This window comes from Equus asinus, chromosome 9 (assembly GCF_041296235.1).
Source record: "Equus asinus isolate D_3611 breed Donkey chromosome 9, EquAss-T2T_v2, whole genome shotgun sequence".
Lineage (NCBI taxonomy): Eukaryota > Metazoa > Chordata > Mammalia > Perissodactyla > Equidae > Equus > Equus asinus.
The window spans coordinates 38,488,778-38,506,806 of NC_091798.1; the positions used below are offsets into that span (position 1 = coordinate 38,488,778).

The 18,029-nt window shown below is 41.3% G+C and overlaps 1 protein-coding gene across 4 annotated transcripts in view; it reads left to right on the forward strand.

Moving 5' to 3' along the window:
• The window catches only part of DIAPH1 (diaphanous related formin 1), a 102,120-nt gene that overhangs the window by 21,851 nt on the left and 62,240 nt on the right, over positions 1-18,029 (forward strand). For 3 of the 4 annotated variants that reach the window (XM_070518061.1, XM_070518060.1, XM_044780657.2), the window contains exons 2-17: positions 2,339-2,365; positions 3,393-3,548; positions 5,841-5,942; positions 6,295-6,425; positions 6,623-6,709; positions 7,554-7,617; positions 8,737-8,876; positions 10,381-10,489; positions 10,953-11,063; positions 11,492-11,610; positions 12,781-12,897; positions 13,602-13,717; positions 14,489-14,553; positions 15,255-15,434; positions 16,212-16,967; positions 17,851-17,965. In XM_070518061.1, the coding sequence (XP_070374162.1) occupies positions 2,339-2,365; positions 3,393-3,548; positions 5,841-5,942; positions 6,295-6,425; positions 6,623-6,709; positions 7,554-7,617; positions 8,737-8,876; positions 10,381-10,489; positions 10,953-11,063; positions 11,492-11,610; positions 12,781-12,897; positions 13,602-13,717; positions 14,489-14,553; positions 15,255-15,434; positions 16,212-16,967; positions 17,851-17,965 (2,395 nt within the window). The remainder of the gene's footprint in view (positions 1-2,338; positions 2,366-3,392; positions 3,549-5,840; positions 5,943-6,294; positions 6,426-6,622; positions 6,710-7,553; positions 7,618-8,736; positions 8,877-10,380; positions 10,490-10,952; positions 11,064-11,491; positions 11,611-12,780; positions 12,898-13,601; positions 13,718-14,488; positions 14,554-15,254; positions 15,435-16,211; positions 16,968-17,850; positions 17,966-18,029) is intronic. The other variant, XM_044780659.2, reaches the window with a different exon arrangement.

An 18,029-nucleotide genomic window follows, 5' to 3' on the forward strand; every position in this document is an offset into this window, starting at 1 on the left:
TCCCTAAAGGAACTTAGTCTGGAAAGGGCTAGAGGAGGCAGACAATCAAAAGATAATTATAATACACTAGTAGGACTATGGGACCGGCAAGTACCTATTACAGTGGAAACACAGGTATCATCCTGCAGGGCTGTTGGAGTTAATCTGGAAAGCACAATGTAGGCTGAGGGAAGCAGCAGCCTGGGGAAAGTCTGGGATAGGGAGACAGCATGATCTGTTTGTGGACCTGCAACTAGTTCAAGATGCTCAGAAGACAGGGTTTGAGGTGGAGGGTTTGTTGAGAGATGAGTCTAGGGAAAGAAGCCAGGAGTGTCATGTGCCGTGCTAAGGAATTTGGATTTTAACCTGAGGGCACTGGGGAGCTCTTGAAGGATTTTAAATGGGGAAATAATGGGGGTAGGTTGGCATTTTAGACAGATTACTCTTGGATGCGGTATGGAGAATGGATTTGGTGTGGGGCAGACAGCACTGAAGGCAGAGAGGTCAGTTAGGAGGCTATTGCAGTAAGTCAAGCAGGAGATAATAATGGCGTGAACTTAGATAGTGGTAGTGGGATGGACAGAGGAGAAATAAATCAAGAATCTGTAAGCAGAAAGAACAGGCTGCTTGTTTCCCCTTTCTTTAACTTAACCTGCAGCTGTGAACAATCCGGCTGGCAGTGATTCGTTAGACCCAGGTTCTGTACCTACCTTACATCCATCCTGGAGTTGTTTGGGTTGCTGCTTGGTTCTGAGGGAACATTTTGAGTTTGGAGGACAGGGTTCTGGAAGCAATGGCTCTAGGAGCAAATAAGTTTAACCTTGGCACTGGCAACCTAGACTGTACACACTCATCCTTTTTGTGGCTTGTTTCACTTCTTTGTGCCAGGTGACTTAGGGTGGTGATAAAAGGAACTGTTGGTCTCTTTGAGTGTTGCTGGCTCTGCCTCACCATCCTTCTGCTTTTGCTGCCCAGTAAGGAGCACATGCAAAGTAGCTTTAAATTCCATTGACGCTGAGCAAGGTTCTTATGGTTTCAGGTGAGTGATTAGCACTCACTCAGCAGAAGCTTGACCTCCTCTGGACCGTGGAGGGCAAAGTTAAGATTCATAGTTCACCCTCGATTTAACTAAACTCTGACGTAGGGATCATGAACATAATGATACAGATTTTTCTTGTCCATAAAAAAGTTAGTAAAATAGCTTTGTGGTAGGGTCAAAACTAGTTTTTCATTAGTTGAGGAAGGTTAGTCAAGTTGCGTACTATACTCTTCTAAAGACATTACCAAAAAGAAAGATAGTTTAAAATTAAGCATTAGGACAAAGAAGAATTCCTGCTTTCCCACACCTGTGCGTTCAGGCTTTTTTTTTCCCCTGGTAAAGTATAGCATGTGTACAGAAGAGAGCATAAAACATACAGAATAATTATAAACTGAACATCCATGCAACCGTCATCTAGATCGAGAAATAGACTATTGTAAGCACCTCAGAAGCCCCCTTGTCCCCTTCTGCAGTCACAACTCTTCCACCCACTCCAAATAACCACTCTTTTGACATTTGTGGTAATCATTCCCTTTATTATTTTATATCCTAAATGATAGTTTAGTTTTGCATGTTTTTAAACTCAATGTAAATGAGATAACACATTCAATTTTATGTTTGTGAGTAGCTGTTAGTTCATTTACTTTCTTTGCATAATAGTTGTCTGCTGTACCAGTATACCAGTTTATCTGTTCTACTCTTGATGGCTATTTGGATTGTTCTCTGTTTTAGATATTATGGTGTTGCTGTGAACATTCTTGTTATATACATCTTGCTACATATGTGCAAGTTTCTTTAGGGTAGATAATTGGAAATTGATGGGTTGAGTTGTAGTGTATGTGTGTATTTAACTTTACTAGATAATACTATACTGTTTTCCAAAGTGGCCTTAGCAGTTTTCATTACCACCCACATGTCTGAGAGGTCCTACTGCTCTGTGACTAGAGAGACATGAAATTTTTTGCCAATTTTGAGAGTGCGAAATGTCTTAGTGTGCTTTTAGGTTGCATTTCCTTGTTTACTAATGAAGTTGAGCACATTTCGTAGGTTTACTGTTCATCAAATATAGAGTCTTTTCGGTTCTCCATCTTGTTTTTCCAGAGTCATTTGTTTGTGACCTTAAAACTCTTCCTGCGTGTCACCTAAGGGAATGTGCTAAGGAATAGTTTGGCAAAAGTCTTAGCCTATGGGAAGTAGCTTAGATCCTTTCCACTTATTTTCTCTTCTTTTTTCCCCCAACGCATCTGGTATTTGGGAGGTTTCCTGGCATTTCACTGATCTCTCTTCTCTTTCTTCTCTCTCCTTTTTCCTGTTTCCTAGACTCTGAAGCGGCTCATGGCAGATGAGGTAAGGATATTTTGTTCAGCATGTGCATGTTCTAGCTCCTTTCCTACACTATGACTTTTACCAGTTGCCATAACTTTGACTTTCTATAACTTGTAATGGTGACATGAGTTCTATTCTCAGAGCACCCCAAAGCTTGTTCCTAACTCTTTGCTCCGGGTTTGGCCTATTGCATGCATTTCCCTGGCACATTCACTGGCTTCCAAGGTTAGGCACTTTCTGTAAACTCCAAGCTGACTTGCAGTCTCCTTGCCACTCATGTCGCTTGAAGCCCCACAATGCTTCCACATGTTTACTGTTATTTTCAAACAGGTGGAGCTAATAAGCTACAGCTTATTGGTGGCTTTTTTTGATTTGAGCATCTGTACTTGAGGTTTGAAGAATGGTTCATGAGCACTTGGTTGGCAGAGAGATGGCATATATTCCCCTGAAGTACGCTATATTCTTTGCAAAGGGGATTTTGAAGAATATGTATTGAACTTTTTCTGCCTACATAGCACAAGTGCTATGGAGTGTACAGAAGAAAGAAAAAGGAATGGTTCCTGGTTTTAAGGCATTTATTTGTTTATTCTCTATGACTTACATCTGTTAAAATCTATGGTCATACTCACCTCTCGAAGGGAGGGATCCTCTGAGAGCCTGACCACATTTATTATTGGAAAGCTAGAGGGAAACAAAGGGCATTTTATGGAGATAGCTCTGTACATGAGATGCTTTCAGTTCTCTGCTGCCAGAGGGCTTAGAAATGGTAAGGGATCTCAAGAACAAAGTTTTCTCTTTTTAGCGAGGTTCCAAATCTTAATACTTCAGTCCTCTTATCTTTGGATGAAATTGAGAGTACAGAGTCAGTATGCTAATAAATTAGCTACAAGGAAGACTGGTTTCTTCTTTTCATGTCAGAAGAGCTTTGAATTGCCCACAAACCAGAGGAACCATGCATGTATAAGAGGTTAGAGGGTTGGCTATTTGGTGTGTGGTTTGTTGTGTAAATGAAAATGGATCACTGCTAATATTTTTTTCTCTTTCTTAGCTGGAGAGATTTACCAGCATGAGAATTAAGAAGGAGAAGGAAAAGCCCAATTCTGCTCATAGAAATTCTTCTGCATCATATGGGGATGATCCCACTGCACAGTCATTGCAAGATGTTTCAGATGAGCAAGTTCTAGTACTCTTTGAACAGATGCTGGTAAGTTTCCCACCCCAAAATGTTTCTTCTTGCTGAAAATGCATTTATGGGCATGGTGGGCCCTTTTTTGTGCACGGTCCCCCTTAACTAGCCGTTAATTACCAAGAATTCCAGGCTTAACAAGGAACTTCTTAATAGCAGTCCCATTAATCAAGAGACTAAATATCAAGCACCAGTCCATAAAGTTGGAATCTATGAATTAGGCTTGGAAATATCTGATCACTGACTACCTTGTTAATGTCCTCTGCCTAGCAACACTTTAGCCACAAAGACGGGGTGAGTGGACCAACTCGTGGTATTGTGGAGACCACCTTTGGGTTAGCCAGAGAAGATAAAATTTTGAAGCATTCACAATGAACTCTATACAAAGAAGAAACTGAGGAATGGAAAGGCATCATTTGCTCAAGGTCTTCTATTTAGTGGTGAATCTGGAAAGAGAATTCTCATGCTATAATCACTAGAAGACCTTTAAAGATTGTGGCTGAAGTCAGTTGAATAATGAAGTATACATGGATGTGACTTACTTTGCTGCCCTCAGTAAGGGACACTGAATGAGGAGGACACTCAGTAAAGTCCACTAGGGATAAGTCTGGGAAAGTTTTGAGTACATGCTTATAAGGTTTCATAAGACCCTGTATATTGCCTGGATATATGACTCAGATTCAAATAGAGACTAGTGGCAGACCTAACTTAAATAAAAGCAGGGGCTTAAAATCCTTAACAAAGGGCCTGGTATATAGTGAACACTCAATCAGTAATACTATTATTATTTTTCATTGACACTATTGGTCTGTTTCTTAATAATCCAAGTGCATTAAGAGTCTAAGAGTATATGATCTATCAAGACAATCTCTTGGCTGTGGATTGCAAATTTAATGTCTTTAGGACCAGGGAGGTAGTATAAATAAGTTAAACAGGCTAGAGAGAAGATAAAACGGAGAAGAGATTGTGGGAAAATGAAGAAGGATTTTGGAATTTTTCTTAGAAAGGCCAGCCACAATTCAATTCCGGCAGGTTTTATAGCATTCCAGTTGGGGATGCTACCCCAGTAGTGCCAGATATTTCTGTTTTTTGAAAGAAGCCAGAAATCTGTAATTTTTTAAAAACAATAATTCTTTAATAGCATCAAAAATCATAGCCAGTGTTCAAATTTCCCCAATTAGGTCATTTTTTAAAAAACCATTTGTTCAAATCATAATTCCAAATAAGGTCCATCGTACTATTATTCTCTTGTTTCATTTAATCTATGGGTTTTCCTCCCTCTGTTTTATCCTTGCTATCGCTATTAAAAATTTGTTGAAGAAACTGTTTGACCTATAGAGTTTCTCACAATCTGAAATTTGATGATTGCATCCCTTGATGCCAGAAATTCATATTTATATATGAAGTCTCCCAAATTTAAAATGTTGAGCTAGCCAAACAAAACATACTTTGTCTTTGGGTCTGATTCAACCTGAGGGCCACCACTTTGCAGCTTCTGCATTCAATTTATCTGTAAAAAGAGGGAAAAATCATCAGGAATTGAATCAGAAAAATGTCAGATTAATATTGCTGTTTGGAGGCAATGATTCCTTCACACACAGACTTGCACACACATGCCCCAAGAGGAAATAGGGTATATCCACTTTTTCCCCACCTATATTTTCCCCATTTTAAATAATATTCTGGACTTGTTAGGATTAAGCTTGTGCTCACGGTGGTACTGGGCTCAGACACATGGTTCTACGTGTAATAGGCTCAAGCAGAGCCATTCCCCCAATACCACACTCCAGGTTATGTCTCTTGAGGGGCTTTATCACAGAGTTTTCAGCTCTTTCTTCATGGGAAAGGAGTCTGTACAGGGACTGAGATAACCAGGGGTGGTGGGTGTTTAGGCCATAGAGTGGTGTTGCTGGTGTCAATTTTGGTGTTCGGATGATGCCAGTGTTGCAGTGCTCCAGTCTGAAAAGATTATTAAGGTCCATCCTAAGTGCAAAAAATATTACGTATGCTTTTCTTTCAATAATACAAAATAAATTTTTCATCTATATTGAGTCCATTTTTGTTAGGAAAAAAATTATGTATGTATAAAAATGTCTATAGGGGTTTATACTAAAATGTTAACCACATTTATCCCTGGGGAATTTTCATCATCCGTAATAGCTTAAATCTCTAGAGATCAGGAAAATGTATATATTCAGTAAAAATGTAATGTGTACAACTCTTCACTAAGCATACTAAATATTAAACTCTGAAAACTTGTAAGAAATTTGAGGCAATTTTGTTTTTTCCCTTTTTTTCTCCCTCTACTAGCTGGATATGAACCTGAATGAGGAGAAACAGCAACCTTTGAGGGAGAAGGACATCATCATCAAGAGGGAGATGGTGTCCCAATACTTGCACACCTCCAAGGCTGTGAGTCCTGGGGCAGGTGCCCATGACATGGGAGACTGCCCTTATTTTGGACCTGTTCATTTTGCCACTTTTATAGAACATTTTATGTCTACGTTGGTCCTATTTCATTCCGTTATATAAGCCTACTCATTGTTTACACTCATATGAGTTACCATTCTTACATACTTTTTGCGTGATTTAATCTTCACGAAGTATGTATGTGGAATGGGATGGGAAATTCTGAGTCTCACATAGTTTGGTGGTGTGTGTGATGGGTGTCTGCCCTGATATTCTTTAAACTATATTGACTAACACTAGTCCAATTTATGACTGCGTGGAGTGTTTACTAATCTGTCTATGTGCTCCTGTCTAGGGTATGAGCCAAAAGGAGAGCTCCAGGTCTGCCATGATGTACATTCAGGAGTTGAGGTCAGGCTTGAGGGATATGCCTCTGCTCAGCTGCCTGGAGTCCCTTCGTGTCTCTCTTAACAACAACCCTGTCAGGTGAGGATTCTAAGGAGATAACAGGAGTGGAGCCCACAGTTAGACTTCACTGGTGGGCCTTGAAGATCAAAGGAGTCAGGGAAGTATGAGAATGTTCTGGATTGGGAGTAAAGAGTTGCCAGGTTAAGCTTGATTTTGGTGAATAAGTATTTATTGGTTTGATTTGATACTGCATTGTCTCTATCTGTTCCTTACAGTTGGGTGCAGACATTTGGTGCTGAGGGCCTGGCCTCCTTATTAGATATCCTGAAACGACTTCATGATGAGAAAGAAGAGATTGCTGGGTGAGGACATCTAAGTTTTGACATCTTCTGGGTGGAGGGTAGTAGGGGACTTGGCTGTTTGCTCTAAAGGAGAACATAGCAATATAAATGTAACCTTATAGGCTAGGAGAATGTGCTGTTAGCTGAGAATGGGGTTTATTCTAGGGGTGACTAGAGGATGAATGATAATTATAGATATGGGAAAGGGAAGAGGAACTTAAGTTTCATAGTGAATAACACAGGATATATATACTACATTAGACTATGAGTCTCCCTGCACAGGTTTTTATCCAGTCTGGAAATAGGGTCTGATTTAGTTCAGAGTTCCCATGTGATCTGGTCTGCGTCATATCTCACTTGGAAGTCTTATGATACACTTGATCAGTTTGAGACTAGCATTGTGACAGTATTCAGGGTTGGAATAATACTGGGGATACCTTGGAGTCTCTTAGGCTACCTTGAAGCCAGACTGACCCAAAGTGACTTCTCTACTTCTTGGGATCTTTCCAAAACAAACACAGTGCCTATACCTCTTCAATGTACAGACTTGAAGCCTTTGAAGTAGTGAGGCAAATGGTAATAGATGGGATGTTATCCTGATAGAATTTAGCATTTAAGAGTCTAGAGGGAGTTAAGGGAGGATTTTAATGTAATGCTAAATTATTGGACTGAGAGAGGATTAACCAAAGGTCTTTGATGGTGGGGATCCCTCTTCAGCTGCCTGTTTTTGCCAGTGTTTCAGGGCAAAGTACTGTGTGCCAGAATTTACTCAGCCACTAGTTGAGGACATTCCTAAGACACTGAAGACAAATGGGAGAGGGGTATAGAATAAAGTGACTTCATCGATAATGTTTTCTATATGCAGAAGCTACGATAGCCGTAACAAGCATGAGATCATTCGCTGCTTGAAAGCTTTTATGAACAATAAGGTGAGATTTTTCCCATTTTCCTTCCAATTCCCATCAGGACCCCTATTCTTTCTCTTCTTTTGGCAAACTCCAAAAAGGACCTAAGAATATGAGGTTCAAGACTTGTAGCTTTCCCTTGTAGTATCATAACTTTTTGATTGCCTTATATACATGTTTCTATGGACCTTTTTTCCGAGTTCTCATGTCTGTTTCAGAGGGTAGGCTTGATTTTCTTCCTCTTTTTATACTTTCTTTTGATAATTCTTGAGTTTTCTAGCCTATAGTTATTGTTTTTGCAAGGTTTACTTTATTCCCTGCTTGTGTGTTCTTTTCCCCAGAGCATTCCTACTGTAGAATCTTTTTGCCTTTTTTGTGTGTAGAATATAAACCCAGGGAGCCCACAGTTGTTTTTTCAAAAGTGCAAATCTGTCTTCCTTATTTTTTGATTTTGTTATAACTAACTTATTCCTTTGGGGGGGCATTAAAAAGAACCATAAGAATCAAAGATTTTATTCTTGGAAGACATAGGATTCTGTTATATCTACTAGAAAATTATTTTGCTATGCTCATGTCTGTTTAGCCATATTGAGAAAAGTATTCTACCGTTGTATTAGTTTGCTAGGGCTGCTATCACAAGGCACTACAAACTGTGTGTCTTAAGCAATAGTATTTATTGTCTCACAGTTCTAGAGGCTGTAAGTCCAAGATTAAGGTGTTGGCGGGGTTGGTTCCTTCTGAAGGCTGTGAGGGAGAGTATGTTCCATGCCTTTCTGCTAGCTTCTGGTGGCTAGCAATCTTTGGCATTCCTTGGCTTGTAGACACATCATCCCGATCTCTGTCTTTGTGTTCACATGGCGTGTGTTTGCATGTCTGTGTCCACATTTCCCCTTTTTATAAGGATAACAGTCATATTGGATTAAGGGACCACCCTACTCTAATATAACCTCATTGTAACTTAACTAATTACATCTGCCAATGACGCTATTTCCAAATAAGGTCACAGTCTAAGATATTGAGGGTTAGGACTTCGACATATGAATTTGTGGGGGGAACACCATTCAACCCGTAACAACTCCTAAACTTGTCCCTGGTTAGGTCCTGTCACCGCTAAGCCTCCCTCCTCTGTTCTTGTCCTTCCAGTTTGGAATCAAGACCATGCTGGAGACAGAAGAAGGGATCCTGCTGCTGGTCAGAGCCATGGATCCTGCTGTTCCCAACATGATGATTGATGCAGCTAAGCTTCTTTCTGCTCTTTGTATCCTGCCACAGCCAGAGGACATGTATGTGACTGGAATTATTTCCCTTCTCCATTCTCTTTTTTGCTATCTTTCCTAGTCTAGAGGAAAATTGAGTTGCTTAGGTGTCTACTTGGTCTTGCTTACTAGGTAAGACTATATTTCTTCCCAGATGTGAACACTGAATCTTAATATTTAGGAAAGATTGTTAAATGATGGGGGCTGGTCTGAGTGTAGCACTGGTTATTAGAGGTATCGCAGGATATCTCCTAGATCTCTGTTAATGTCTCTATTGTTGAGGACAAGCGTTTCTTTTACTTTTCTTTTTAATTCAGAAGTAACACAATGTTATTATTAAAATTTAAACAGTATAGAAGTATATAAAGTAAAATTTACCAGCCTCATCCCTTTGGCAAATCCTCTTCTGCAGAGGTAACCACTGTGAGTCGTTTGGTACAGTCTCATAGATATTTTTCCGGAACAGACAAATATATTGCATTTCGTAGATTCTGATACTTCTGCCACTCCAAAAGATGGTATCTTAAAGCGAAGGAAAGTTGGCTTTTGCCTATAAAACCAATCACATAATTGGATAGATTTTTATTTTTGTGGAGGGGTTTGATTTAGCAAAAGCTAAATCATGCCGTTCATTCTTTTCAACTTGTTTCGTTTTGTTTAGCAATAGATCTTGGACATACTTCTATGGTGATACTTCTAGATCTACCTTATTATCTTTAGTGGCTCTTTAGCATTCCATAATATATATGCCCCATAATTTATTTAAAAATTCCTCCATTGCTAGACTTTTAGGTAGACTTTTTTTTTAAGCGATTCTGTCCCTACTCTAGATGATAAGAATTTTTACTGTTACAAATGATGCAAAGATAATAGAATATCTTTGTACATATATTCTTTCACATTTATGCATTTATGTTGGATAGATTTCTAGAAGTAGGCCAAATGTTATGTGCATTAAAAATTGATACTATTGGGGGCTGGCCCAGTGGCATAGTGCTTAAGTTCACATACTCTGCTTTGACCGCCTGGGGTTTGTGGGTTCAGATCCCAGGCGCGGACCTATGCATCGCTTGTCAAGCCACCCTGTGGCAGCATCCGACATAAGTAAAGAAAGATTGGCACAGATGTTATCTCAGCGACAATCTTCCTCACACAAAAAGAAGATTGGCAACAGATGCTAGCTCAGGGCCAATCTTCCTCATCAAATAAATAAATAAAATTACTATTAAATACCCCTTAAAAAGTTGTACCAATTTATACTCCATAGAACAGGGGTCTTAATTTAGTATCCATGGATAAGATTTTATAGATGGGTTTTAGGGAGAGCATTGTTCTGAGGAGATGGTCCTTAGGTTTCAGCAGATCTGGCCTCTGCTCTTGGTGATGAGAAGAATAATGTGAGAAATCCAAAACATTGATAGTGTTCTGTTTCCTAACTGGTCTGTGTGCCCCTCTATAATTTATCTACCTGTTGTGCATGTCTGTGTCAGAGCACCTGGGCAGTTCTCTCCCTTTCCTTTGTCTTGGGCAGGAATGAAAGGGTTTTGGAGGCGATGACAGAAAGAGCTGAGATGGATGAAGTGGAACGTTTCCAGCCACTGCTGGATGGATTAAAAAGTGGGACCTCCATTGCGCTCAAGGCATGTATATCCCCTGAGACTGGGCCCAAGAATAGAATTCAAGATGAAAAGACTTGAGTTCATTTGACCTTTTAATAGAACACCTGGAGTGGTTCCCAACTATGTATTTTATATTTCAGAATTCATTCTGAAGGGAAAATGATTATTCTGCTCTCCAAGAAGGCAGAGAAAGAACCATTTTCCTTATTATGAGATGGAAAAAAGGCATAGTATCTGTTTACAAGCTAGAAAAACCTAGGCCTAGAATAAATTATGCCATCAAATCCTTGAAATTGTTTAGACCTCTGAGCTCTCCAAACCTGTGCTCAAACCAGGTCATATTGCTGTAACAGAAAATCATTCTTGTAATTTTGTACTTCATCTTCTAGGTTATATTTGGGGGCCTCAGAATGCATGTTAACAGAGTGGAATCTTTATCTGTAGGATTTAACATTGACTTAGCTGCTGAATTTTCTTATTTTAGGTGGGGTGCCTACAGCTGATCAATGCTCTCATCACACCAGCTGAAGAACTTGACTTCCGAGTTCATATCCGAAGTGAACTGATGCGCTTGGGGCTACATCAAGTGTTGCAGGTGAGATGCAACACTTCATTAGGAAGGCTGGGTTGATTCCTTCCTGCTCCTATAGCCCAGTCATCCTTGGGATAACTTTGGTTTTCAATTTAAAAACCAAGTTTAGGGGCTGGCCTGGTGGCACAGCCATTAAGTTCGCACGTTCTGCTTTGGTGGCCTGGGGTTCGCCGGTTCAGATCCTGGGTGTGGACATGGCACCGCTTGGCACGCCATGCTGTGGTAGGCGTCCCACATGTAAAGTAGAGGAAGATGGGCGTGGATGTTATCTCAGGGCCAGTCTTCCTCAGCAAAAAGAGGAGGATTGGCAGCAGTTAGTTCAGAGCTAATCTTCCTCAAAAAAAAAAATAAAAACCAGGTTGAAAGGTTTGGGTTTCTAGTCAGCATAGGACACTTCTGGGTTTCCTGACCTATACTTTTGCCATTGACAGGAGCTTCGAGAGATTGAAAATGATGATATGAGAGTACAACTAAATGTGTTTGATGAACAAGGGGAAGAAGATTCCTATGACCTGAAGGGACGACTGGATGACATTCGAATGGAGATGGAATATCCTTTTACTTACTGGGTTCAAGACAGATGAGAGGGGACTGGCCCCATGGCCGAGTGATTAAGTTCACGTGTTCTGCTTTGGCCGCCCAGGGTCTTGCTGGTTCGGATCCTGGTAGCAGACATGGCACCACTTGTCAGGCCATGCTGAGGCTGTGTCCCACATAGCACAACCAGAGGTACTCACAACTAGAATATACAACTATGTGATGGCGGGCTTTGGGGAGAAGAAGAAGAAGAAAAAAAAAAGAAGATTGGCAACAATTGTTAGCTCAGGTGCCAATCTTAAGAAAAAAAAAAAAAAAAAGACAGATGAGATATTCAGTTGTAGATCCCTGTATAGAATGATGTGGGGGTGATGACTCAGAACAGGATGTCAGCCTGCGTGTCTTCTTGGTAGATAGAGCGGGTGTCTGTTGATTGCTGTTGGATTTATTTATTTATTTATTCTCCTGACTTTTCTCTCCAAATCCCCCCAGGACATGGTTGCATATTTTAGTTGTGGGTCCTTCTAGTTGTGGCATGTGGGACACCGCCTCAGCATGGCCTGATGAGTGGTGCCACGTCCGTGTCCAGGATTCGAATTGGTAAAACCCTAGGTGGCTGAAGTGGAGTGCGCAAACTTAACCACTCAGCCGTGAAGCTGGCCCCTGTTGGATTTATTTACCTCAGCATGGACCAGGGAAGTTAGGGAAGGTGATCTGAGGGTTGCTTAGCGTGGAAGCAGCCATCGGAATTAGTATGGACCTCCTAGTACGTGATAGCTTGGCTTACTGTGATGTAGAGCTCGTCTTTGGAGACCATACACAAGTCAGGGTTGGGGTTGTCATTTGCTTTCCTCTTTGTGTCCCTGAGACTGACAGAGGGAGTAATTTGGTTACCTATTGATAGTTGCCACAAATGACTTTGAGGCAGTTACCTTTTCATTTCTGTCTACTGCTTGAATTTCAAGCCAGGTACGAGGAATTCTCTGTCTCTCTGTATAGTACCACCCAACTCACTGGTCCCTGGGCCAGAGGAAGTTTATAGAGCTTAAAGTTTTGGGCAGTGTTTACAGGAGGAACAGCTGTTACAAGTGGCATCTTGCTACTTTTCCTGATAGTTGGGCAAGCCACCTGTCAAACGTAATTTTTAAATGTGTAGTTTCCTTAGCCTCGTCTCCTTTTCCACTGACTTCAGTGAAGTCTTCCAGATTCTCTTAAACACAGTGAAGGATTCAAAGGCAGAACCACACTTCCTGTCCATTCTGCAGCACCTTCTCTTGGTCCGAAATGACTATGAGGCCAGGTAAGATGGTATACTTGTGGGAAGTTTTGAAGTTTAGCCTAAGTGGAGAGAGCAAAATTTTTCAATTCAAAGGTTGTCTGTAAAGGGAAGTAGAAATTTAAAGTTCTTTCAGGTCACCTGGAGGCAATAATTCCAGGCATGGTAGATTGAGCAATAGTACTATCCATCATAGGAAGGATCAAGCTCAACTTCTTAGATGGGAAAGGATTGGTACTAGGAGGCAGGTGGCAAGAAATTTCGATTAGGGGCTGGCCGGGTGGCATAGAGGTTAAGTTCGCACGTTCTGCTTCTTGGCAGCCCGGGGTTCGCCAGTTTGAATCTCAGGTGCGGACATGGCACCGCTTGGCACGCCATGCTGTGGTAGGCGTCCCACATATAAAGTAGAGGAAGGTGAGCACGGATGTTAGCTCTGGGCCAGACTTCCTCATCAAAAAGAGGAGGACTGGTAGTAGTTAGCTCAGGGCTAATCTTCCTCAAAAAAAAAAAAATTCGATTATCTGAAGTAGATAGGGTAGCTGAGGTGGAAGAGCGGGATTTCTTAGCGTGGCAGCGATACTTCTGTTAATTTTATTAAAAGGTCTTTTCCAGAACCTTTATCCTTAGGTCCCTCTATTGGCAAAGCAGTTAACTTTTCTTAATCCTGAATACTTCTGAAAATTATATTTTGGTTTTCCTTTAATAACCTTATTTTGTTTTTTTTGTAGACCGCAGTATTATAAGTTGATTGAAGAATGTATTTCTCAGATAGTTCTGCACAAGAATGGGGCTGATCCTGACTTCAAGTGCCGGCACCTCCAGATTGATATTGAAGGACTGATTGGTAAGCATATTCTTCTATCTGTTTCCTTAAAAACATTGCTTCTGCCTTTCATTTTGCATCTTTCTTTCAGTAAAAATTTCAGAGAGGATATCTTTCTAGTCCCCAAGTATTTCCTTTTTTTTTTAAAGATTTTATTTGTTTTCCTTTTTCTCCCCAAAACCCCCCGGTACATAGTTGTATATTCTTCGTTGTGGGTCCTTCTAGTTGTGGCATGTGGGATGCTGCCTCAGCGTGGTTTGATGAGCAGTGCCATGTCCGCGCCCAGGATTCAAACCAACGAAACACTGGGCCGCCTGCAGCAGAGTGTGAGAACTTAACCACTTGGCCACAGGGCCAGCCCCCCAAGTATTTCCATTTTTGCCCTTTCTTAGGTGATAACCAACATTTATGCTAGGAATAAACAGGACTTTAGTTTATTTCTACACAATTCTAAAAATGTACCCCTTCTCACACACCGCCCCACCTTTTGAAGAGACTTCAGCTGTTATCTATGACTCCTGCTGGTCTCAGAGATTCATTAAGTATCATTTGTTGGCATTCTCCATGCCATGCAGCATGGTGCCCTTACTCCATAACAGGCATTCAGAGGGTTTATCTCGAATTTAACTGGAAGTTCCACTTCTTTGTCTAGTGCAGAACCTTAAGAAGGATAATAAAAATAAACGAAAGGACCAAAGACTACCCTTTGGTTGTATTGAAGGGCTTAGGTTGTGAGAGGGGAAGTCAAGAAAATTGGGAACTTTACTTCCTGACTCTTCTCCTTCTTTTCAGATCAAATGATTGATAAAACAAAGGTGGAGATCTCTGAAGCCAAAGCTACAGAGCTGGAAAAGAAGGTGTGTATGAGAGATCAAAAAAAATTGGGATATATCTTTCTTTCTTTGTCTAAAGATTATGATTTTTCTGACATGTGAAACGGTTACCAGTGATAGTTTGAAAGCATTCAGCACACAATCGCAGTTCCTAGGGGAAATCTTTCTGGTATAGGTTACTCAGTGGAGAAAGTGGTATGGATGTAATCATGAGGAGCTAGTTAGTGGTGAGTTGCACAGTCCTTGGGCCTCTGGGCAGGACAGGAAAGACAGACGGCACTCATATAATAGTGACAGCACTCAGATTTGCTTGATATCTCAGGCCTCTTCTCCCTAGAACAATAGGAACTGGAATATGTCTGAATTATCTTTTTTCCTTCAATTATTAAGGTCTCCTATTGTAGGTGATAGGTTTTTGATCCTAGAGACTACTGGGATTGTACATGATAGCTGTCCTTGCTAAATGTCTTTAAAATCTTAGGTTTTTTTTAAATTATTATTATAATTCCAAAAATAGGTGGACTATGGAAATGATCCCTGGTTTCCCCCTCCTTTAACCTTGATTTAAGGTCAAAATTTTAAGCTGCTCTTTTTCCCAGGCACTCCCTGGGTTGTGAGCTCCAAAGATCAAGGATTGGCACAAAACAGTAAATTATGGGGAATAACACTTGTGCTTCTTGCTGAGATGGAGAGCTTACTGGGAGCCTGATTCCTTTCTCCTTTAGCTGGACTCAGAGTTAACAGCCCGACATGAGCTACAGGTGGAAATGAAAAAGATGGAAAGTGACTTTGAGCAGAAACTTCAGGATCTTCAGGGAGAAAAGGATGCATTGGATTCTGAAAAGCAACAGATTACTACAGAGAAACAGGGCCTGGAAGCAGAGGTGTCTCAGCTCACAGGAGAGGTAAGACCTGAGCAGGAAGACAGAGTGACCTGCAATTGCTGTCAGCAGCCTCAGAATGAGCCTGTCTTGGAACAGGAGTCAGTCATCTTACTCCTACGGAGGATTCAGCAAAAATAGGTAATCTAGTTAGATAGTGCATATTTTTAAAATCATTTACTGTTTTTGTTTTGTTTTATTTTGGGGCTAAGTAATATATAAGATTGAAAATTTGCAAAATACAGAACAACAGAAAGAATAAAGTCAGTCACAGTACTACCCAAAAATGAAGATAATACTCTTCTAATAAATTTAGGAGTAAAAACTAAATAAATCATTCTCATATCTGCTGTTTTTCTGTTATTTTAATCATCTCTGGACAGATTTATCCCCACACACTCTCTCTGTACTTGTAAATATTTAAATGATCTGTGATATCTGATAACTTGATCACTTATATGATTAAATAGTCACCTATATAGCACATATGTTAATTATATAACTAGAATATTTGATTTACTTGACCATTCCATTTTCTTCTCAAAGGGAGAGTTTAACATAAAGGTTGAAATTACCTTTTTAATGCAAAGCATGCTGAACTAAGAACATGAAGACCTGAATTCTAGTTTTGTCTGCCACTAAAGAGCCATGTGACTTTAGACAAATCATTTCATCTGACTCCTTTGAGTCCCTTCATTTGTAAACCGAGAAGTTTGGATTAAGTAATTTCTTACGTCCCTTCCAGCCCCAGTACTCCTTGAAGTGGAGTGAGAAATACTCCCATCGATGTTATTTCTCTAGGTTGCCAAGCTGTCCAAGGAACTGGAAGACGCCAAGAAAGAAATGGCTTCCATTTCCGCTGCAGTTACTGCTGTAGCCCCTCCCAGCAGTGCTTCTGTTGCCTCTGCCCCTCCTTTGCCTGGTGACTCTGGCACTGCTAAAGGGGGGGTTAGCATACCACCCCCACCACCTCTCCCTGGGAGTGATACAGTTCCCTCTCCACCACCTCCTCCACCTCCCCCTCCCTTACCTGGGGGCAGTTACACCTCCTCACGCTCTCCTTTGCCTGGGGATGTTTGCATCTCCACACCCCCTCCTCTGCCTGAGGGTGCTGGCATCCCCCCACCCCCTCCTCTGCCTGTGGGTACTAGCATCCCTCCACCCCCTCCTTTGCCTGGGAGTGCTAGCATCCCCCCACCCCCTCCTTTGCCTGGGAGTGCTAGCATCCCCCTACCCCCTCCTTTGCCTGGGGGTGCTTGCATCCCCCTACCCCCTCCTTTGCCTGGGGGTGCTTGCATCCCCCCACCCCCTCCTCCCTTGCCTGGAGGACCAGGAATGCCACCTCCCCCTCCCCCTCTTCCTGGTGGCGCTGGAATCCCTCCACCCCCTCCATTTCCTGGAGGCCCTGGCATTCCTCCACCTCCACCCGGAATGGGTATGCCTCCACCTCCCCCTTTTGGATTTGGAGTTCCTGCTGCCCCAGTTCTGCCATTTGGATTAACCCCAAAGAAACTTTATAAGCCAGAAGTGCAGCTCCGGAGGCCAAACTGGTCCAAGGTAAGAATTTCTGTCCATTTCATCAGTAGATCTTAAGAAACCACTTCAGTCTCCTACTTTGTATTTTGTGCCAGGGTGGGCTTCCCTTTCTTATGGCTCACATCTGTCTGTCTTCAAGTTCTACTCATGCTTATGTTTGTTTATTCAGCAGATATTAGGCTTCTCCTATGCCATACATCACCATGGCAAGTTCTCCTATGCCATACATCACTATACTCTGCTATAAAACTTAAACTTATCTTTAAGTTAGTTTTTTGCCTTTTCTCTGAGGATCTGAGCACCATGGTAACACAGTTTGATAATAGCCATTTCACCAATCTGCAAGCTACTCGTAATTGTGCTGATCCAAAAGTCATGGATTTATGGATACACCTCCCTACGCCACCCCTCCCAGTAAATGAGCTACACAGGATATGTTTCATTAGCACACTATGTGTTAGAGGGAATTACTTCCACTCTCCCACTATGTGTTTGAGACCCCTGTGATTCTATGCCAGCCTTTTGCTTCCAGAAACCAAGTTAAACTAGGAATTTGTTCCTAAAATGAACAGATTTGGTACACAGCCAAATTGATGGGAAAAATGTAGGACAAGGGAAGATGCAAAATGAAGCCCTAAACCTTCTAAAAGTAGAGGATTTGGGGTTGGAAGGAGGATAAGTAGCATAACTGAATCTAGTTCTTGAATAATCACCAATAAATAAACTGGAATCATCATCTCGGGATCCTACCACAAAGAACACAGCTGTTCTCAGGTTAGTCTTATTCTAGTATGACATTGCTAATAACCAGCCAGCCACCTCTTTTGCATCATGATCAGTTTTCTAGCATGGAAAGTACAGAGTTCAACTTAGTTAACTCTTGATACACTGCTTGTATCCACAGTTTGTTGCTGAGGACCTTTCCCAGGACTGCTTCTGGACAAAGGTGAAGGAGGACCGCTTTGAGAACAATGAACTTTTCGCCAAACTTACCCTTACCTTCTCTGCCCAGACCAAGAGTGAGTCCCTTCCTCTTTCATGCAAAGGGTCAGTGTAGGACTTAGAATATCCTTTAAGTGGGTT